Source organism: Petaurus breviceps, unplaced genomic scaffold (genome assembly GCF_028583685.1).
Source record: "Petaurus breviceps papuanus isolate PSGF00001 unplaced genomic scaffold, PetGlider_PUasm1.0 229, whole genome shotgun sequence".
NCBI lineage: Eukaryota > Metazoa > Chordata > Mammalia > Diprotodontia > Petauridae > Petaurus > Petaurus breviceps.
Window position 1 is genome coordinate 7,079,542 of NW_027185903.1, and position 22,179 is coordinate 7,101,720.

The 22,179-nt window shown below is 34.2% G+C and overlaps 1 protein-coding gene across 5 annotated transcripts in view; it reads left to right on the forward strand.

Moving 5' to 3' along the window:
* NIPBL (NIPBL cohesin loading factor) overlaps window positions 1-22,179 on the forward strand; it is a 275,650-nt gene that overhangs the window by 182,751 nt on the left and 70,720 nt on the right. For all 5 annotated transcript variants that reach the window (XM_069096153.1, XM_069096158.1, XM_069096156.1 and 2 more), the window contains exons 11-16: window positions 11,172-11,354; window positions 16,999-17,202; window positions 17,455-17,526; window positions 17,624-17,713; window positions 18,864-18,967; window positions 21,758-21,844. In XM_069096153.1, the coding sequence (XP_068952254.1) occupies window positions 11,172-11,354; window positions 16,999-17,202; window positions 17,455-17,526; window positions 17,624-17,713; window positions 18,864-18,967; window positions 21,758-21,844 (740 nt within the window). The remainder of the gene's footprint in view (window positions 1-11,171; window positions 11,355-16,998; window positions 17,203-17,454; window positions 17,527-17,623; window positions 17,714-18,863; window positions 18,968-21,757; window positions 21,845-22,179) is intronic.

The window sequence follows — 22,179 nt, forward strand, 5'->3', positions numbered from 1 at the left end:
CCTCTGCTTATGGTTCTTTTTGAAAGCTCGCCAAAAACTCCATTTATAAATTGAATTGTAATCAGTACAAATGCATCTGAGCTTAACAGATTTAAAGAATTCCTTTCCCTTTGAGATTACATAACATCTTTAGTATCCCTGAATTTTTTATATTTGATTCCTAAGGATGCAATTTGTACTGGATCTTCTTAGGGCTTAGAATTCCTTCCTTAACCAGTTGTTTGGAAAGATTCCTAGAGTATTCCTCAAGAGAAAGAAAAAAAAAACATTATTAAAGTTGCTTCTTCTAGTTCCATTTTAAAAAGTTGAAATAAAATTTAATGTTGATTTCTTTTACAAAACATGCAATAGTGATTGTCCATCCATAATGGGTTTAGGCCACTCACTGAATTTATCATTTCATTTATGTCTGATACTGTATTACATTAAAACTTTGTGAAGACCTATTGCTTGTTGTGTGCAGTAATAGTTGAATAACAATTTTTCATTTGTCATCAACCTTCCCAATTTTCCCTTCTACCTTTTATCTTGGTAAAAATCTTATTTTGTACTATGCCATCCTTTCATTCCTTGTTTAAGTTTATCTCATCCCCTTTCACTCTTCTTTACTAATCATCCTATGGCTACTTGGAGGTCTTAGCTTAAAATTTGTCCCATTTTCACATTTCCACTCTTCAGATATCATCTCTCCAGTTTCTGTGGGAAAACATTCCTTTTACTACCCATTGCAGCTTCCTCCAAAAATGAAATCAACACAACTCTGAGTCCTACATCTATCTGATATCTGTGATGGATGATGGTAGATACCTTTGTCAAGCTCATAAATTCCTATTTAATACCCCTCTTGATGTTAATAACCAAAGTGTTAGATCTTAGGTCTGTTAGATCATTTTAAGAAATCATAGATGATCTTGACTATGCATGGGAGACATCTTAGTAAAGTAACCTTTTGCTCTACTTAAAACAAATGCTTTTTTATAGTCAGGAAACTCTAAGTACAGTGCAATATTACATTCTCCTTGTCTTTCAGTCAGTTGTGTGATGATGAAGATGTGATCTGCTATACGATGTTGGTGAAAAACCTGATTTTGATTTTGTACATTGATCAAAAATGCCTTCACTGCTTGTGTAGCACATTCTCATAAAAGGAGCAAATGAGCTACCGAAAGAAATGTAGAAAGAAAAAAGGAACCCATCCAAAGTAGAATCTTGGGGGATACTAATTCTGTAGATCTTTGAACAGTGTATACAACTCATTCATTCCTCACACCTTTTCATTAAAAAAAAAAAGATCTTGTAAAAATGCCTTTTTTTTTGGGGGGGGGGTAAGGCTGTTTACCTTTGAAGACGATTACAGAGCAATGCATTGAGACTTATTTTCTAGCAGTAGTTCCACTTCTTTCTTTTATACCTGGAGAAACTTGGGAACCCTTTTAATAATTCACAGTCTACATTTTGAATTACTAAAATAATTCACATTGAAAGAAATGTCTTTCTTTACTGTCTTAAAGTAAAGTGAATGTACATTTATTTACAAATTTAAAATTAAAATTATTTTAATTCAGTTTTCACTGAACCAGACTGTAGATCAGATCTGGCACTGTAAAATTTTTGGTTTGGCCTTTTAGTCAGAAAGAACTGAAGAATCTTGATGTATCTATTTGATTCATGAGAAAATGTCAATATCATGAAGTGCTTTTTGGAAGGAATAAGTGCTCCAAGAGTAATTGGTCACATACTGGTTTAGGGTCTTTTTACTTATTTTTTGTTAACAACTGAATGTTATTCTGTGAAACTATAATTCTGATGACAGATAATTTTTTGTTTCCTCTTTTTTTAGGAGATGGTCTAATGGGAAAAAAGTATCATATATGCTAATAAGTTTGTGGTCTCATTTTGTAAATGTTTCTTCTAGTGATCAAGATCATAGCCCATACAAACTTGCCCGTCTTTATGACTCCCCCCATATCCTCTGTCCTTTGTTACAGTGGGACTTTGTTCTCTTTGTCCACACATTTCAAATATTTCAGTGGAACAGTCAAGCTATCCAGCAGTTACCACTTCTTTTCTCCTTAGGACTAACCTATATTCTTTTTTTGATCGTACACTTCTGAGACAGCATCCTCTTCATATTTCCTTATTTGTTACTTGTTAGAGGCTACACACATCCATCACTTGAACGATTCTCATTTTTAATGCTTTAGAGAGTATACTGCTTTATGAAGGATTGCCATGCGATACAGCTAGGACCATTAAAGAGATAGGTCTTTATTTCTGGAAGAATCTTGGGGTCATTAAAGAAGTACAGCAGTTTTCCAACAACAGCTCTTGTGGCGCAGCTAGGTGGCGCAGTGAATAGAGCACCAGCCTTGGAGTCAGGAGGCCCTGAGTTCAAATTTGGACTCAGACATTTAACACAAAAACCAGCCCTGTGACCTTGGGCAAATCACTTAACCCCAACTGCCCTCCAAAAAGCAAAACAATAAAAATAAATCTTCTTGCTCTGTTCCTCCTATTTGATTGAGTCCAATTTGTTACATTTGCAATATCTGTTCATGGTGTATATACTGATGAACAAGTAGTATAGGTTGTCAATCTAAGTGCATGTCATAATCTAAATCAGAGGTATCAAACTCAAGGCACTCATGCCCAAATGCAGTCCAAACCAGATTAAAGTGTATTTGCAAAATATTTAACAAAATAATTTAAAATACAATAAAATATTTTAAAATTAAGCCAATATGTAGTCCACAGGGATCCTTATGTATCCTTTAGTAGCCCCTATTTCTACTTGAGTTTGACACAACTGATCTAGACAGTAGGAGTTCTTTATCCAGCTGTTTCCCATTTGGATAATCAGTGGTTTCTGATATAGTTCCAGAGGTCCAGAATGTTCTGGGGTTTGACATAGTATCATCATCCAAAAACAGGAACATATCTGTCCGTAAAGATGTCTTCATCTTGGTTTGCACACTGAATCCTCTCCACAACAGTACCTCCATAATATGCCTTTGGCGACATATCCCCTTTTATACAAGTACCTTCTAGTAATTATCTAATGATTTCTAAACAGGTTTATCTCAGTTATTTCATATATCTAGAATACAATTATGTTCTAAAATTCAATGAAAAAGGGATTTTTTTTGATGATACAGGTTATACTCAGCACTGTTGTGTATACATATAGCATAGTTAATAGCTAATTTGCTAAACTTAAAACACAGAAAAAAGTTTTTTTTCCAGAAATAAATCTTAATTTCTAGATTAAGTATTGGTTTTTAAGTTCCACAGTTAAAAGTTGATAGTTATTGTTTGTTTGGATTTTTTTCTTTTCTCCAGCACCTGATTTGTAATATGGTAAATGTCAGTGGATTTATACATCTCTATGGCTAGAGTATATTACAATCCATTCAAGCTTTTTCATCTTTTGCAATTATAGTCTATAAAAGATCTACCCTGGTTTTGGTTCTATTAATCTTGTATATATCAGTATAACACTTGAATTTGATACCTTACTCTACTTGCTTCTCCCAGTTCCTTTTTTAGGCATTCATATTCCTTATGTTGTCTTTTTTGACATTTCTTACACGCAAGCTTGGGAAAAAAAAGTCATTGCACCCTAATTTTCAGATTTTATGGTTGTTTCTCAGACATCATCCTTGCAGTTCATTGATCTCCATGAAGCACTTGCCCTTATTAACATCTGCATTTATGCCTTTCTCGTTGCTCACATAGCCACCAAATTAATTGAGACCTTCACTTCTCATTTGGACTGATGCATTGGGCTCCTTGCTGTCTCTGCTCCAGTCCTTTTGGCACAGATTTGGCACAGCTGCCAAATTACACAGATAAACTCCAGTTCTCCTTATTCCCCCCTCCCCCCAGTATCAGATATGAGCTCCTCCTTTTGACTTTTAAAACCCCTTACATAAATTACTCTTCTCCCCAGAAACCTGTTCCTCAGGTACAGCCCCTCACATCCCATCTCTCTGCCTTTATACTGGCCATTTCCAATGTCTGGAATTGACTTATTCTTTACTTCTCCTTTGTAGAGTCCTTCAAATTGGAGGCAGCCACCTTTTACAAGAAGCTTATTATCTCCTTCCAACACCTACTAGTACCCTTCCTACCTGATTACCTTGTCTTTGTTTTGCATGTTATTTGAATACATATATGCAAATTATCTTCCCTGATAGAATGTAAGCTCTTTGGTAGAAGGGACTATTAAATTTTTTATCTTTGCATACCTAGAGATTAGTATAGCACCTGGCACATCATAAGTAATCGATAAATGCTTATTAATTAATTGAAGCTATCAAATAGTCTCATAAGAAAAACCAGGTCATTAAAAACAAAAGCACATGATTTATCCATTTTCCAAGTGTGTCAAATAGAGGAACTTTTTTTTTTTAATCCCTAGGAATTTCTGGTAAGTAATTTTTTTATTTTTAAGCAATCAGGGTTAAAGCAACTTGCTCAAGGTTACACGGCCAGTTATTTCTGGGTGTGGTGCTGAGTGTCTGAGCCCGGGATTCGATCTCCAGGTCGTCCCAACACTGGAACCGGTGCTCTTACTCACTGAGCCACCTGGCCGCCCCTAAGCAATTGGGGTTAAGTAACTTGCTCAAGGTTACACGGCCAGGTGTTTCTGGGTGGATGCTAAGTGTCCAAGCCCGGGATTCGATCTCCAGGTCAATCCTGACACTGGAGCCGGTGCTCTTACTCGCTGTGCTACCTGGCCGCCCCCTGGTCAGTAATTTAATCAAAACACTTGACTTAATTTTTTTTTTGTTTTTAAATATCCACATAATTAAACTGAACTTTACTCTATATTAAGAAGTTTCCTAAGTTTAGAAAAATAGGAATACAAATAAATATGGAGAAGAAATTTTCTGACAGTTTTTTGATATTGGAAAATTTGAAGTAGCTTATAATTCTCACTTTGATTTACAAAACCTATATCCTAATGTGTCCAGGATTTGTGTGCTGTATTCACATGCATTAAACATACTATATTGGTCTAGATATGGACAGTACAAGATGTCTTTGAAAAGAAAAAAATACATAACATGTATGAATATGCATTGTCTATTCATGGAGCATGATTATAGGTGACACTCAGATTTTATATAAAGCAGTGGGGGTGGAGTGATGAAGATAGCCTATATTATTCATACCAACTGCATATATATATATGTGTGTGTGTGTGTATATATAAATGTACATATAAAATCAAATACTGGTTTAATTTTATAGTCCATAGGAATATAGAACAAGAAGGGATCTAGTACAATGTCCTAGTTTTACAGATGAGGAAATTCTAACCTATGGAATTTTGGTCACAGAGGTTGTAAGCATCAGAAACAGAATTTTAATTCAGGTCCTCTAATTAAAGAGCCAGTATATATGCTTTTCCAAGTTGCCTCCTATCTCAAATTTTTTTGTCTTCTGGTGTTGCACACATATTTAGAACTATAATCTGTTACTCCCTTTCTAAAACCTTTGGGACTTTAGGACTTTGTAATTTAGTAGTTGAGAATGATTAAAGTTTCAGGTCACATGACTAACGAGGAGGCAGATTAGTTGCTCTGCAAATTACTCCACCCCATAAACCTCTAAACAAAGCAATTGCGTATCAAGTGTGGAATAACTAGAGCTAAATCCTCAAGTTTAGAAAACAGCACAACCAGAAGGGGGGAGAAATCTTATGAAGAGCATAGAATTTTAATACTCAGAGTACTTGTTCATCACTCACCCCTCAAAATGTCTGTGGTAGTAAACACAAGCTAGGTTGGGTCATCCCTAGACTAGGTGTCTCCCTCTCCTTCTGATGACTCTACCCCTAACACTGTCACTAGACACTTCTCTCTCTTGCTCCACAAGAAGCAGGGAGAGGGAGCAATCAAGCCAACTGAAAAATGAACTCGGAACAATTTTGTGTTTGGGGCTTTAGGGAATGGGAAAACTGTAAAACTGTCTAAGACAGTGCCAGACCCCAGAGGTTACTCAAGGCATTGTCCTAGGGTAACTAGTCTTTATCTTCTATTGAAGGAGGTAGAGGCAGGCCTAATCCAATCTAGCCTGGGGATATGAGGCACCATTGAAAAGGGTGGGCTCAAAGTTTGAGTGATGGATGATGCAAGAAAAGGAATTAAAAAAACAAAGACAGCAAGCAAAAAATACTAAAATCCCAGATACAGACCCACAGAAAAGATCCTAAAAGCCAGAAGGAAAAATAAAGAGAGCAACAAAGAAAAACCAAAGTAGAGTTAGCAAATATTATAATGTGAGGGAAAGTAAACCAATAGTGTCTGGCAAAATAGATATCTGTAGAACAGTGAGAGATCATAACAACAAAATACCTCAGAATAACTCCCCCCCAAAAAAAGATGGTTTTAGGTTAGAAGATGGAGTTTTCATCAAAGAAAAGTAGGCATTCACTGTAGAATTTTGAAACACAATTAGACTAGTAAAACTGAAATCATGACGAGGAAATGAACAGACAAATGAAGAAGAGGATAGTTTGGCAACACAGAAAAAGAAAGCATATGTATTCCATACATGCCAAAGCAACTGACCTTGAAGACAGAATACACAAAGAGAACTTATATCCTGAATCTCTTAGAACAGCATCATAGATTTTTAAAAAAAAACCATAATGCAGAAATAATACAAGAAAATTGTTCAGAATTTCCAAATACAAAGCATTGATTAGGGGAATCCTCACATTACTGCGAGAAAATCATATGTAAATGTTAGTTGAAACTTGATGACACTTTGGTTTTTAAGAACTTAGACTAAATTGAAACTATATGTATTTATATATTACTTGTAGATAATACAAATTCATAACAAAGAACTATACATATTTGTAAACACAATGCTTCAGTATATTTCTTTACTGATTCTGGATCTCATTTTTTCATATAGTTTAAGCTATTTAATGCAATACTTCCATCAGTGAATTGCAAATGTTAATGACATGCACAATAGGATATCAGAAAAGTGAAATTATAATTAGAAAATATTGTTAAATACTAACTGAAATAATGGTAGCTATCCCTGGAACCAAAACAAGCATGGATGTAATATCAAGGACTGTCCCATCTGACTTGGAACATCAAACGATGGAAAGGATACTGATTTTTCAGTCAGAGGATGACATTCATTCAAAACCTTGCTCTGTCGGTTACTTCGTATACAGTCTTGGGCAAATCACTTAATATTTCTGGACCTCAGTTTCATCATTTTTTAAATGATGAGTTCCCCAGTTCCTTCTAGTGCTAAATTTGTAGACTCCCTTTCTTTCCCACCTCAACCTTATTCTAAGAAGGGAAAATTAGCTTTACCTATTAAAGGCAATGTTATCAGTTAAATGAGTCAAATTACCATTCATCACATTCTCTCCCCAGAATCCTCCCCAAAAAGCCTTTCATTTCACAATTAGAAATAAAAGGCATAAAAGACTGGTTGAAGTAACCATTACCTAAAATTTGGTTATATTAAATTATCAGTCAAGTGTGAATGGGCATCAGACCCTTTCATCTTTTTATTGAGATCTTGGAGTTAAGAGTAAGAGACCCTGAAGTTCAGGAGGGGTCATCATAGAGGGAAGGAAAAAGTATGAACAGGAGTCTGGGAGTTCTGAAAAAAAGTGTAAATGACTGATGTCAGAGTCTTTCTTTACTGTTTCCTTAAAAGGAAAATTATAGTGAATAATGAAGAAATATTTTAAACTTCACAATTCTTTCTGGTCAGCTTGTCTGCAGCAAAATAGAAATTATAAAAGGAGATTTCTGTCAGTGCACAGCTGCCTTTGTGTGTTGTTCAGCGAAAGTGTTTCTTTTGAACTATATGATATACATTTATACTGCATGAGAAATAGTGTGTTTTAGCCCAGATGACTTCCTTAGTTTTCATTCCAAGAGAATTCATTAATTGCGATTCTACTATTAATTTCATTATCATTACTGTACAAAGAATCACATATGTTTATAGGCTCATTATTATGAATTACCAAACAGTAAGCATTGGAACTTTCAGGCTTTTAGTGATTTCTGGTACAATATAGCTTTTTGTGTTTTTTGAAACCTAGAAATTTTAACAAGAAGTGATGCTTTTGAGGTGTGATAGTCATACTACATATTCTTGTTGTATGTAACCACCATAGGTTCTAGAGCAGGGACTGGTACTCTGTTTCCTTTTGGTTTTGTACTGCCAATGTGCTAAGAATTGTTTTTGTGTTTTTGGTGAGCTAAAATTTGTTGACCTCTGTTCTAGAGGCCAAACAGTACTGCTCAGAATAAAAGTAACTTTGTAGACTGCATATATGGTAAAGGCCATTGAGTAGTGACTTCTTTACTTGAGTTTCTTTCAGATATTAGAAATACTGGTTACAATTTTTGCCTGTATGTAAATTAGTTTTTTAAAATTCACAGTAAGGCATTTTGATCATTTTACTGCAATAAGTTTTTACTTAACAATCAGCAAGCAAATATTAATAGCTACTATCTGCTAGTCCCTGGAGATGACACATATGAAGAATGAAACAATCCCAGCTCTCAAGGAGCTTACACTCTTATCATAGTAACACTTTGGGGGAAAATTAGATGACTAAAACCTCATTAATTCAATATGGGAGAATTCCAGATATATTAATCTTTTGTCAAAATTCTTGTAATTTCAGCTCCTAGGTCACAGTCACAAACATGAAAGTGGAAATATCCCTCTCTCACTAGGAAAAGAAAGGCTCTATGTTATATTGAAATACAATCTGCTTCCTATATTAATAAGATGGAAAAGGGTTAGTTTTCCTGGGGTGACTTTAGGAAATTACATAGGACCCTCTTGGGTTACATAAGTTTGATAAGTAGGTCAAACTTTCAAACCACTCTGTTAGGACGTAAGCTATTTGGATACAGTACAGCAGCATCTGTAAGTGGACTATTCTGAATGAGAAAAGTGTGTGTGTGTGTGTGTAAAATACACTGAAATATGGAGCATTTTAAAACTCCAAGATCTGAAATTATGCCTCAGCATTTACAGACAAGGAGAAACTACAACGAATAAACACCAAAGCTGTTTCACCTTGAGTTCTAAAACCATTAAGTATCATGGGTAGGCCTGGGTTTTGACAATAGTAGATAAGGTTTTCTTTTTTCGTTACACAAGATTTCAGCAAGGGAGAAATGGGATGGAGCAAAAAGATTCAGTCCTAGCCTTAGAGAAACTAATGATTTATTTAGGGAATACACACCAATATTGATAAATATGCTACCAGTCTTTGATCTACCTATGCCTCAGTTTGCTTATTTGTAAAATAAGGATTGGATTAGATGGCCTCATAAATTCCTTTCAGGGAGATCATATATGGCTTCCAAGAAACATTCTTCCAAATCTTCAACATCAGAAAACTTGGATCACATAGCAAATATTTTTGGCACATCTGCTATGTACAGAACAGCATACTGGATCCTGTGGAGGCAACTGGTGTGGGGAAAATATTTAAACTAGAAGACATGACTCATGCACTGAAGAAACTTCCCATCTATTTGGAGTACACAAAGCATTTATTGGTTAATAAGTGTGGTAAAGATAGAGGCCTTCACTGATACAATTCTGCACAGAGATAGTGTGACTTTCATCAGTGTACTGGGGAATCAGATGCATTGACAGATAAACAAAACAGGATAACTATTTCAAGGAAGCCATAATAACTTCTATTTAAGAGTTTGATTGAACAAAATTGGCATTAAATATGGCAATTTCAGACTGAATTCCAGTTCTGTAAAATGAAGATCATAACCAATGTATTATGTTGTTATGTGATTGGGATCTGACAGAAATGAGTCATAAACAGTGTTAAACAAGAATACAGAAAGTGTTAGAGCCGCTCACATTATCCTTTTTTGGAGACAGTTCAACTCTTATATTTCTAAGAATAAATAACTAAGAGAGAACAATCTAGTAAAAGTTTGTTGAAGAATGAGGTGAACATTTGAACCATATAGTTCAGAAGTAATACATGGTATCTTTTATTTCCTTGTTCTGAGTTATCATAGTATATTTCTTGCCTATTTTGTCATATCTTTGATCCAAATATTAGAGGTAGGTACTGCATAGTTTGAAATATCATGGACTTAGATGGGCCTATATTCAAGTATGTGACTATTGGGTCTCTGAGCTTACTTTCCTATCCAGTGAGCTTTATGATCTTGTAATTACTTCCTTGCAAGTGAGGTAATATATATAAAACATTTTATAAACCTTAGAGCATTATGTATATGTAAGACTATTATTTATCAAGGATAAATCAAATTTTGATGATGTCCTCATTGTATTGGAAATCCTATCTTCCTCTATTGAATATTAAAAGTTTGATGCTTTAACATTTTTATCCATTAACTGATAACTTTAGGAGATACCTGGGTAAGTAAAATAAGCCTTCATCTTTCCTATTCATTAATGACAACTTATCCTGGACAAATTATTTTTTGACAGCTTCTGATTTTTGTTGTTGTTGTTTTTTAGCATCTGAGATCACATATTATAAATGACAGTTTTTCATAGTATGGAGAATATTCGATAATATAGGTAGAACAAAGATTTTGTCTCTTTTAAAAATTTTCATGAGAAAATATTGTATTACATTGTTTAATTGTTGAAGAATCCCATAATTTTAAGTGGGAATAAGAGTATTCTGGATTTTGGAAAATTCAGCCCTTGTGTATCAATCACCAAATGGAAACAGCTTACCAGAGAGAAAAAAAAGTTTAAGGAGGAAGAAGTTTTATTGATTTCAAAATAGCTATGTGATACTTTCTTTTGAAATGTTTCTTTTAGGAATGCGTTTTATATCCTTCTTCCCTCTCCCCTACCCCCCACTATTTGTCTATACCTTAGCATTGGGTTTGCAATAGGCATTGTTTTCAGAGGTTTATGTAACTACTTACCCACATACACTCATTGCAACAGATTGCAGTATAACATTTTAGGATTATGACTACTGGAAATGAGAATACTTTATTAAAATATGAATGTATTTAATGTGAAAATAAATGATAATTCTCAGAAAACTTCCTATAAATCCAGTTAGGTTCCACTATACTAATGTAATTAAATCTTTTCATTTATCTTCAGATTTAAATTTTCTTCTTACTCTTCATTAATAGGTAGTATAGATCAGTCAGTGTTAAAAGAATTACCCCCTGAGCTCCTGGCAGAAATTGAATCTACCATGCCACTTTGTGAACGTGTGAAAATGAACAAGCGCAAACGTAGCACAGTTAATGAAAAGCCAAAATATGCTGAAATCAGTTCTGATGAAGACAATGACAGTGAAGATGCTTTTGAATGTAAGTAGTGTGCAATTTAATTTCTGCTATACTGTTGAGATGTATGCTGTCTTTTCAATTTCCTTTTGTTCTTTTTCTAACCTTCTAATTTGAAAATAATATTAATTGTAATGTAATTGTTTAGGACTGCATCAAACCACATTTAAGTGCTCAGGATCAAAAGTGTTAGAGAAGTTGATGATGCACTGATAGTCAGACTCATGCCACTTTTTAAGTGTAATAAAAAATCTGATAGAATTGAGTAACATTAGAAGAATGTTTTTTAATTTTTTAAATGCCTTATTTTTAGACATAACATAATTCTGAGTTTGTAAAAACATAAGGCAGTTAATTACAAATGGATTAGCTATATAACTGATATCTTTGTGGTCTGAAGCTGTTCTTTCCTTTATGACAAGCTAGGATCTAGTTTTGTTCCCTTAACTCTTTACTTTCTAGGACAGGATTTTCATCTGTTTAGCAATTCTGGATCTTTCATTTAATTATAATATTGTGCATAGTTGTCTGTACATCAGAGTTGTTTTTCTTTCCTGTATTCCATCCAACCAACTCAATTGTATTCTTTTATTTTTATCCTTTTTAAAGAGGTTAAGTGGGGAAGGATGAGTGAGAGGTAATTCTAGTATATGGGACTCTTCAAGGAGAAGGCTGGTACAAAGTGATGTTTTAGTCGAATGAATTCCAGCTGGAGGCCACCACACTAGGTAGTAATGAGAAGGTCAGAGGCCAGACATAGGGTCAAAGAAGTAAGATAGGGGGGTCCAGAATGAGATCTGAAAAGGGACATGAGCAAGCATCAAAAACATATTTTACCAAGGTCAACCCATTCTAATCCCATACCACCTGGAATAATAAAATAAGCCACTGAGAAGAGCAAAGCAACATTTTTAAAGGACTTCTCAGTTATTCAATGAATTGTATCATTTCAGTGGATTATTATTTTTATCTGTGAAGAAAACTTAAATACAAGTAAGTATATCAGTAATACCACCTTCAGAGCAATTTTCCCTTCTAATTCATAATGCTTTCCACATAATGGATATTCAACACATATTAAGTAAATAGCAATAAGTGCTATGTATCATGAGCCTTTTTTTTTCTGCATTATGGACCTTTGTAAGACTAGTATTATAATGGGACAAACTTTTCATTTTGGTAACACATTAGGAAACACGGGGTCTAGTCATAAAGAGAAGAAAATACTACCTCTACCTCATCCACCTCCCAACAATATAATCTTCTTTGACTATACTTAATGTCCATTGTATGTCCACTGATGTAGAAAAATAATTGTGCAGAACTTTGGAAGTAGACATGCCTTTGATATTTGATGTAATATCCTGAGAAAGGGATACTTGATTAGATTTCAAACCATCCCATTCTTAAAAAAATACCCTTTGGCAGTTTCTAAGGAACTTAATTATTTGTATTTACACTGCTTAACAAAGTAAAAAGATACAGATTCTCACAACCCTCATCTTCTACCACCACCTTCTCATCAGAAAATCATGACTAGTCATAATTTAAATGTGGGATGGAACTTGGGACTGGGTCTGGTCAAGAAGACCCAATAACTAAGTCATTGCACAACCTAAATTTATGACAAAGGTGGGGTAAATTCATATAGAAGCGGGCATTAGAAATCCTTAGAGTATGTCGAATTCCTAAAGACATGTTTTGAGTACTTAAATAAGCAAATTAGGGTCAACATTCAGAAGACCAACCAAGGTACAAGCTGGAAAACCACTTGTTAGTGATGGCATCAAATGCATTCCTGTCTAGGTATGGGTTGGATTAGATGGTCTAAGAAATCTCTTCCAACTCTGAGATGCTGTTTTTATAATTTTTTCAGTGATTAGCTATGTATCCAACAATTCTTTCAGTAGCATTCTTTTCCAGCCCTCATATCTTTTTATGTCTCTATTTTTTTTTTTTATCCATTAGAGGTTAGTCTAATGCAATGATAAAGTTTATCATTTTAAGCCAGGAATCAGTCTCTAGAAGTATAGGCCGGACCAAGGGAACAAATAATTATGGAGTCTAAGTGTTCAAGCATAGATTGGGATTCATTATTTCAGATGTGGAACCAAGTTCAAATTGGGATGACCATTCTCAGATCTGAAATAGACAGAAAGGTCAATATAGCAAACTAAACTAGGTTATGGAGGTTTATTCAAAGACTGAGGTTATGTAGTACCCTCTGCTCTGGTTTAAAACCAGATCCTTTAAAGTAAGCTTTCTGTTGTGGACAAGAGGTCTAATAAGAGCATGCCACTATTCAGTGAGGCTAGGTTTTACACAGGCTTATTATTTTACAAGAAGACTAGACTGTCAAGGGAAATTCTGACACATCTTCAAAGGGCTTTCCTCCTAGCTCTTCCTGGCTATAGAAACAAACTAAATAAATATTTAAAGAGCATCAACAAGTATTTTATGTCTTTAGAACTGTAATTTTCAGTCCTACCAAAATACTTATGGTTTCATTTGCCTGTTTCTTTTACTAATCAGATGTGGTAGCTAGATTTCACCAAAGTATTTGAAAGAGTCTCTCATGTTATCCCTGTGAGAAGATGGAGAAGCACAGGCTAGTTGTATGGTACAAGTAGATGGATTTTAAACTGATTGAATTATCAAAACCAAGTTGTAGTCATTCATATGTCAGATTAGAAAGAAATCATTAGGCAGGGGATACCAGAGATCTGTGCTTGGCCTTGTGAGGTTTAATATTTTTGTTAGTGATTGTTGAAGGCATACATGACATTCCTAGCAAATTTACAGATGAAGCTGGAAAAGGGAGTACATAACAAATTAAGTGACAGAATCTGAATCCAAAAGATTTCGGCACACAGAAATTGTAGACTGAGTCTAATAAAATGAAGTCTAAGAGAGAGAAATATGAAGTCCCACATTTGGAATAAAAATCAACTTAAGTACAAGATTGGGAAAGCATGGCATTCTGAGAAAACGCTGATCCAGTGAAATTCAGAGTCAATTACTCAGGGACATGATGGCAGTCTGAAAAAGGCTTGTGTCATCTTAGGATTCATTAGGAAAGGCAAAGTGTCTAGAATGAGGGAGGTAACAGTCACCTTGTATTCTGTGCTGGTCAGACCACATCTGGTGTATTCTTTTCAGTTCTGGTCACCAAATTCTAGGAAGAATATTGGCAAGTTCGAGAGGATTCAGAGGAAACTGGAGGCCAAATTGTACAAGGATCATTTGAAAGAACTAGAGATGTTGAGCCTGTAGAAGAGAAGACTTATGGGGATGTGATTGCTGCTTTCAAGGATTTGAAGAGCTGTTATGTAGAAGAAGGATGGTCCTTATTCTGTTTGGTCTCAGATGGCAGAACAGGTAGCAATGAGTAGAAGTTGCAGAGAGATGGATTCCTCTTACACGTTAGGAAAAACTGCTTAACTCTTAGCAATATCCAAAAGTGGAATCAGATGACTTAAGGTTCTTCTTCACTAAAAATCACTTCCCACTCAGAGATTCTGTATTTTCTTGATAGGTTACACACATTATGGGTTTGCCCTACTGTTTTGCAATTCCTTTCTTCCTTGATTCTGTTTATGTAAGACTTGTAAATTCTTGTCCAGGTCTTAAATGTAGTTTGATTTGTGAACCATATTTAATTTTGAGGCTTAATGTAGTAATTATTATAGGTAACTGCATTCCTTGAATTGAAACTATGATTTGCTGCTTACTATTTTCTTATTGTGTTTCTTAGAGCAGTAATCACCAAAATGAGGACATGGTACTGTATGACCCCAAGGGCACTCTGATCAGGCAGTTGGTGTGTGGGAAGATGGGGTGCATGTCACCGTCCACGTTGGTGCCAATGGAGCTTGTCTCCTACACAACTACACTTACCCTTTGCCCATTAACCTCCAATACTCTGCACTCTACCACATTCCTCCAGTGTACAAGCTCCTAACCCACCCCCTCCCAATTCCTCGTTACAACCATAAAGGCAATTTTAATCTTACTAGAACCTAAATACCTATAGAAGGTACTCTACAGATACCAGTGGGAAAAATCTTCCCCTGTAACATCTACCCCACGATCACCTTGTAGCTGCATCAGGTGCCCCTCAGAGAATGGTTTCTGTTCTCTTGGGCAAACTGGTGAGTAATAGACCACCTCCTGCCCAGACTTCCCTTTCTGGTTTTGGGTGGGACAGAATGAGTCCCAAAGAATAAGGAGATGTGGCATCACATATTTTAATGTATCCTGGTACATTAGTACTTAATAAATCCTATTAACTAATTAATTATTTTGTTCCAAAAACTCACCCTTCTTAACTTCCCTATATCTTGTAAGGGAGCTAGTCACTGGGTTCACTTCCTCATGTCATCCTTGACTTCTCTGTCTCCCTCACTTAATATAGAGCTTGCCATTATCTTATCATTTCTATGTCCATAACACTTGTCCCGTCCTCTTCATTCACACAGCCACCAACTTAAATCAGGCCTTCATCACTTCTTGCCTAGACTACTAAGTGGCCTCCTAATCAGTCTTTCTACTGTAGGTTACTCCTCATTCCTGTCTCTTCCACACATTTGCCAACCTGATTTTCCTGAAGGGTAAATTTGAGTGTCTCACATACATACATACACCCCCTTCTCCCTCAATAAATTCCACTGGCTCCCTCTTGACTTGAGAATTAAATATAAACTTAACTATTTTGCCATATAAAGCCCTTTACAAATGTCTATCCCTGCTTTCCAACCTTACGATGTTATTCCCCTTTCCTCACTCTGTGGTCCAGCCAAACTGACCTCCTCACTGTTCCTTTCAGTTATACAAAAACACAACTAAATTATCCAGACTTGAAGAAGAATGATACCATTGATTAAGTAGAACCATGTAAAGAAAAACGAATGGATTTATGTTGATATATTTCTGCTGTGTTGAAATTAGAGAAAATTCACTTTTGCTTGTTGTTTTTGCATTGTGTATGGTGTCCCTACACAGACCAACATGACTCCTGGTGAAAAACTGTTATGTTCATTAATTTTTATGACCTGTTATTTTATTATTGTGTATCTTTAAATTTAAAAATATTAAAAAAAATAAACTTGCTTGTTTGGCTAGCTACATTGGTCAAATTCAGTGAAAAATGAATTATTAACTATTTTTATTTACAAGTTTACCTTATCCCCTTGGACATACATAGGGATTTTTTTAAATGAAGCATATTAAATTACATTGCAAAAAAAGGTTTTTTTGTATTTCCTCTAAACAGAAAATATTTTTAAGTATTGTTTATTTCACCTGTAATCCTTTTTAACTTTTGTATGTTTGTAATGTACATAATATATTATTAATAACTGTGTGTATGCATATGTCTTACAAATAAATATACACCTAATGGAAGTGCATGCTCTAAAATATCTTAATGATAAGGGTGCGTAATCAAAAAAGTGTGGAGACCTGTATATTAGAAGACCTTGTTTTATGTAGAACCTTTGACTCTAGAAATACCATGTTAAAGTTATAGATAGTATTTTTATACGGTATTTGTTCTTTTAGGTAAGAGAATTGTTTAAAATTTCCTTAAATCACAGTGAAAAATTTTAAAGTAGAAATTTTTGAGTCTTTCAAATAGGGTAAATCATTTGTCGTGAAAATTTGCTTTTAGCTTCTCGGAAACGACATAAGAAGGACAAAGATGATGATAAAGCTTGGGAATATGAAGAGCGTGACAGACGAAGCTCTGGGGATCATAGGAGAAGTGGCCATTCTCACGAAGGCAGGAGGAGTTCCGGTGGTGGCCGTTATCGAAATCGCAGCCCATCAGATTCTGACATGGAAGATTATTCTCCTCCTCCCAGCCTTAGTGAGGGTAATCCATAAGTATCAAGGGATTCCTTATGCTACCTGACTTCAGGGCTAACTTTAAACATTATTTTTTTAAATCTTTACTAAGCTAATTTCGAGCATTCTGATAATTTTATTTGTCCAAAAGAAAAACTTATGTGTTTAGTTTGTATTGAAATTGTTGCTTTAAATATTTACTTCAAAAAGTTATATGGAGCAAAAATAAAATCAATTTAAGTTGTAATTCTTACTAAAAAGTCTCCTATCTTATTTTTAGTTGCTAGAAAAATGAAGAAAAGAGAAAAGCAAAAGAAACGGAAAGCTTATGAACCAAAACTAACACCTGAAGGTAAACTTAGTAGCCTTATTATGTTTCTATAATGTTCAGTTTAAATTGTCAGCTGTCTACATAAAAATAATTTTTTAAAAATTTTTCTCCACAACAGAAATGATGGATTCTTCTACTTTTAAGAGATTTACTGCATCAATAGAGAATATTTTAGAAAATCTTGAAGACATGGATTTTACGGCATTTGGTAATTCATTTTAAGTATTCTATATCTGCTGTGTGCTCTGGGTGCTGCAGAGGGATACAGAGAACAATAAGGTTCCTGGCTTTATGGAGGTGACACACATTTGCAGAGGCAAGACTGCTTATAGCAGTGCAAATCAGTATACTATTGTGTGGTTGGTTTTCTGACATAGACAGGTGCCAAAGGAGGTCAAAGAATGGTGAGATAGGAGAGAAATGAGTGTAATTAAGAAGAAACTTCATAAAGTAATTAAGAATTGTTAGGACTTGAAAAATTAGGAGAGTAGGAAAAATTGGTTGAATAGAATCTATATAAACATTTGTAGTATGGAATTTTCAAGGGATGGCACACAGTATTTGCACAACCACTTAGAACATTATCTAACAACAGTGCATTTTCTAAGCTATTTCACTGATAGAATGAGACAGAGGAATTATTATCACTTCCTTTACTTTCACTTCAAAAAACATAAAATGATAGATCTAGCACTGTTTTTTCTTTAGAAACAGTTTGATCCAGACAACTTGTTGCTACACCTTCTAGGATTTCATACACTCATTGTCAGGTCACTTATCTCCACTTTTGTGACCTTTATAAGTACAGTGGTTACTTAGGATCTCCTGGATTTATAACCCTGTTCAGAGCAGCATTTGATACTCATTTCGTCACCTAGTATTTTTTTTATAAAATGAACAGTTATGTAAAAGCATTAAATATCAAGAACATGTTAGCGCCTTTGTCACATAACTGATGAATAGCTTCACAGTATGGCTTTGGATTTTTAAAGCATACATAATGTAAGAGAACTAATCCCCTCCAATCCCAACACCCAAGCTTTACTGGGGTATGGTGGGCAGTACTGAACTTCCACTCTTCAGCTAGGACATTGTTTGCAAAATACTCATTTTCCAAAATGGGTTTCCTATTCTAATAAAAATGTTTATTCTCATTACCCTTTTTAAGCCAAGATTTTACCTGAGGGATAAGAAAACTGTTTGAATGATGCTATTATTTGTTTAAAGTGTGTGTGTATGCGCGCGCTCAAAGATACAGATGACTAAAACTGAATTGCTCGGTTTAAGATATTTCTTTTAAAAAAATCTAACCATTATGAAATGTTTCTTTCACCTGAATTATTGAATTTTTCTTTTAGGTGATGATGAAGAAATTCCTCAGGAACTACTATTAGGAAAACATCAGCTTAGTGAATTGGGCAGTGAATCTGCTAAAATTAAAGCAATGGGAATAATGGATAAGGTATTTCTCTAAATTAAAATTCATATGTATGTCTGGTAGTAAATGTTTGGAATTAAATTTTTTTTAGAGATTCCATATTTTTACATCTAAAATTTGAGAAGTAGATCAGATTTTAATATGTGTATTAATTTCTTAGTTCTTTAGAAAATAGTCATGATCTTAACTATATCTAATTCAAGAATTATGAAGGATCTGTTGCTTGAAAATAGTGTGCTGAAACCCTAGGGGAAATATCAAATTTTGGCATAATCCTGGCTTTTAAGGAGCTTACTGTATATTGAGGAAAAGGGAAAGTGGAGAAGAGCTCTGATGAGATGCATATATAGATAATTCTGAAATATACTATAGATAATTTTGAAATATGCTATATCTAACTTCATGAATAAATTGAAGCTTTGCCATTCTGTTGCTGTATTTTTCTGAAAAATAAAAGAAATATGACACTGCCAAAAGAATTTTTTTATTACAAAAGTTACAGTAACAAAATCTGTGTTGGACAATTAAGTGCACATTCCTGATCTAAAGGAGGATTATAGTACAGGTAACCTATTAGTCCTTCTTAGTTTTTGATTTAATGATTTCATCACATTTAATTGCAAATATTCATGAAAGAGCAGTGAAATAGTATTTCTTGCATTCATAAATCCACTAGGTGTTTGTATTGGTACTTAGTTTTGGTCGTTCTGAACCTTGGTGCCAAGAACATTTAGTTGGAGTGGTTGCTTTTAGAGCTGTGCTCATCATTTAGTGTTCTACTACCTGAGTAAGATATCAATTAAATTCTATGATACTGATTCCATATAGTAGCACTTATTAGTAGCACTTTAAGGTTTGCATTCCTGTGATTTTGCTGGAAAAATATTTTCTCATTTTTATAGCATTTCATTTGAAAAATGTTTCTATTAATAAAATTTTTTAATGAGTTTATCAATCATACTTTTACTCTACTTTACTAAAACAAGCCAGATATTCCTATATATAGGAATGTGTGGTTGTTCCTATTGATATTCATGTTATAATAAAGGGTACATTAATTTCTTTTTTATAATAAAATTTTTATTTATATCACAATGGGGCAAATCTAAATCTTAGGTACTTGAGTTTCTTAAAGTTACATAATTATGTGTATTTCTACTTCTAAGTATATTAGAAGATTCTATCAAGAACCTTTAATATCTTATCCCCAGGACCAGCTAAATTATTCTTTTTAATATGGAAAAAATTATGGGGAAGGGAAATTATAGACATTCACTTTCTAAACAGGATGTTTAAATTAAAAAGTTAACATCAGATTTATATCTCTCAGGAGTTTCAAGTGTAAGAGTTAGCATTTAATAGTGCTTTTTTTTTCTTTTTTGTTAAAATATATTCTGCTGATTTGAAATTTTTATAGAATTTTACAGCTGCAAAGGACCTTAACAGTCACTACTAAGGAACAAAGAGTTTGAAGACTTTCCCAAAATCCATATATCTAGTTAATTGCAAAGCTAAAACTAGAATCCAGTTTGCTCAAACCCAATTCTAGTATTTCCTTTCTGTTATATCTCACTGCTTTCTTCCTCTTTTTAGATTATTTCTTTATAATAAAACTCTATTGTATAACATTAATGATGCCATACATCAAAGATTTGTGATATCACAGCTGACAACATATCAATAACTTTGTAAATAATCTCAGTAGTGCTTTAGACACAGAGAGCCTTGCCTGTGGACACATAAGGTATGGCATTTCAAAGGCAGTATTTAAACCTAGGTTTTACTGATTCTCAACTTGAGTATTCAATCCACTATGCATCTCTTCCATTCAAATTATTAATTTAATGTAATAATAACTCTAATAGTCATAATTCTTTAAATTTGAAAAGCCCTTTACAAGTCTTAATGGACCCTCCCAACAGCCTTGTGTGTTACTTCCTGCAGGTATTGTTAGCCCTGCTGAAATGAGGAATCTTTGAAATGAGGAATCTGATAGATTAGAAAGTTTAATGAGTTGCTCCTGTTCAGGTAGCCAGTAAATAATCGGGATGTAATTGACCCCTATTTCCTGATTGCAAGTCTAGAATTTTTCTAACCACACCATGGACTTCCCTCACACTGACCTCTTATGCAATTCATCATTGAGTCAATTAACAAATATCTGTTGACTCCCTACAGTATGTTACACATAATGTTTTTCAAACTCCCTCAGGTTTGGGGGAATCTCAAGTATAATTAATTCAGTTTTGTAGCCAATTCCTGTTAACCTACGGATAGAGTCTAGAGATTTATCTTTATTTAATTTTCTTCATGCCTTTGTTAGGCTTGGAGGTAGCACGTCCACAAAAGCAAACATACTCATGCCTGGCAGCCAAGTTTGATAAAAATGTAACCAAAATGAGAATCAGGGTATTTGGGCCTTAGTTTCATCTACAAGTAATTGCCTCAGTTCTCGTAAGTTGCAGTTTACTTATCTAGAAGCTATTTCAACTAGAAACCTGTGGGTTTGTTGTGTGTTTATGAATCCTCTTAAGAAGTATCACCATTTGTAATTGTTATCCTGATGTTCTCACTCATGGTTTGCTAGTGTCACAAAAACTACGAAATCCAAGGTGATGATTCTCTCCTCAGAATCACACCTACATAATAGAAAATTCAAAAAGAAAGAAGGAAGTTTTGCCTTCTCTCTTTGCTCCTGAGTAGTGGCTCTGGAATCCTAAATAGAAACTTGAAAAGAACAATTTTAGTTAAATAATGACTTCATGTTCATCTCTTTTTCTAGAAACAATATGATAATTTGTGTTTTCTTTATAGCTTGCAACAGATAAAACAGTAAAAGTTCTAAATATTTTGGAGAAGAATATTCAGGATGGGTCCAAGCTTTCTACGTTGCTAAATCATGTGAGTTTAAGATGAATATTGATAATTCTGCTTTTAATTTTGTCAGCATTATGCTATACTGGTCTTTCAACTTCCAAGTATCTTTTATTTTTTTATTAGTTTCTTAAATAAGAATATTTTTTAAACACTATATAAAACAAGTTGACTCTAATAAATGCAATTTTTCTTTCAATTTTAAGAGCTTTCATTTAAGGTTTTTAAATAGGAGTAAAATTCATATCAGTCAGCAAACACTTAGGCCTAACATGCTGTGCTTGGCATAAAATATAACGAATAAAACAATTCCTACTTAGAATGAGTTTATAGTCTAACAAAGGAGATGTACGTGTGTGTGT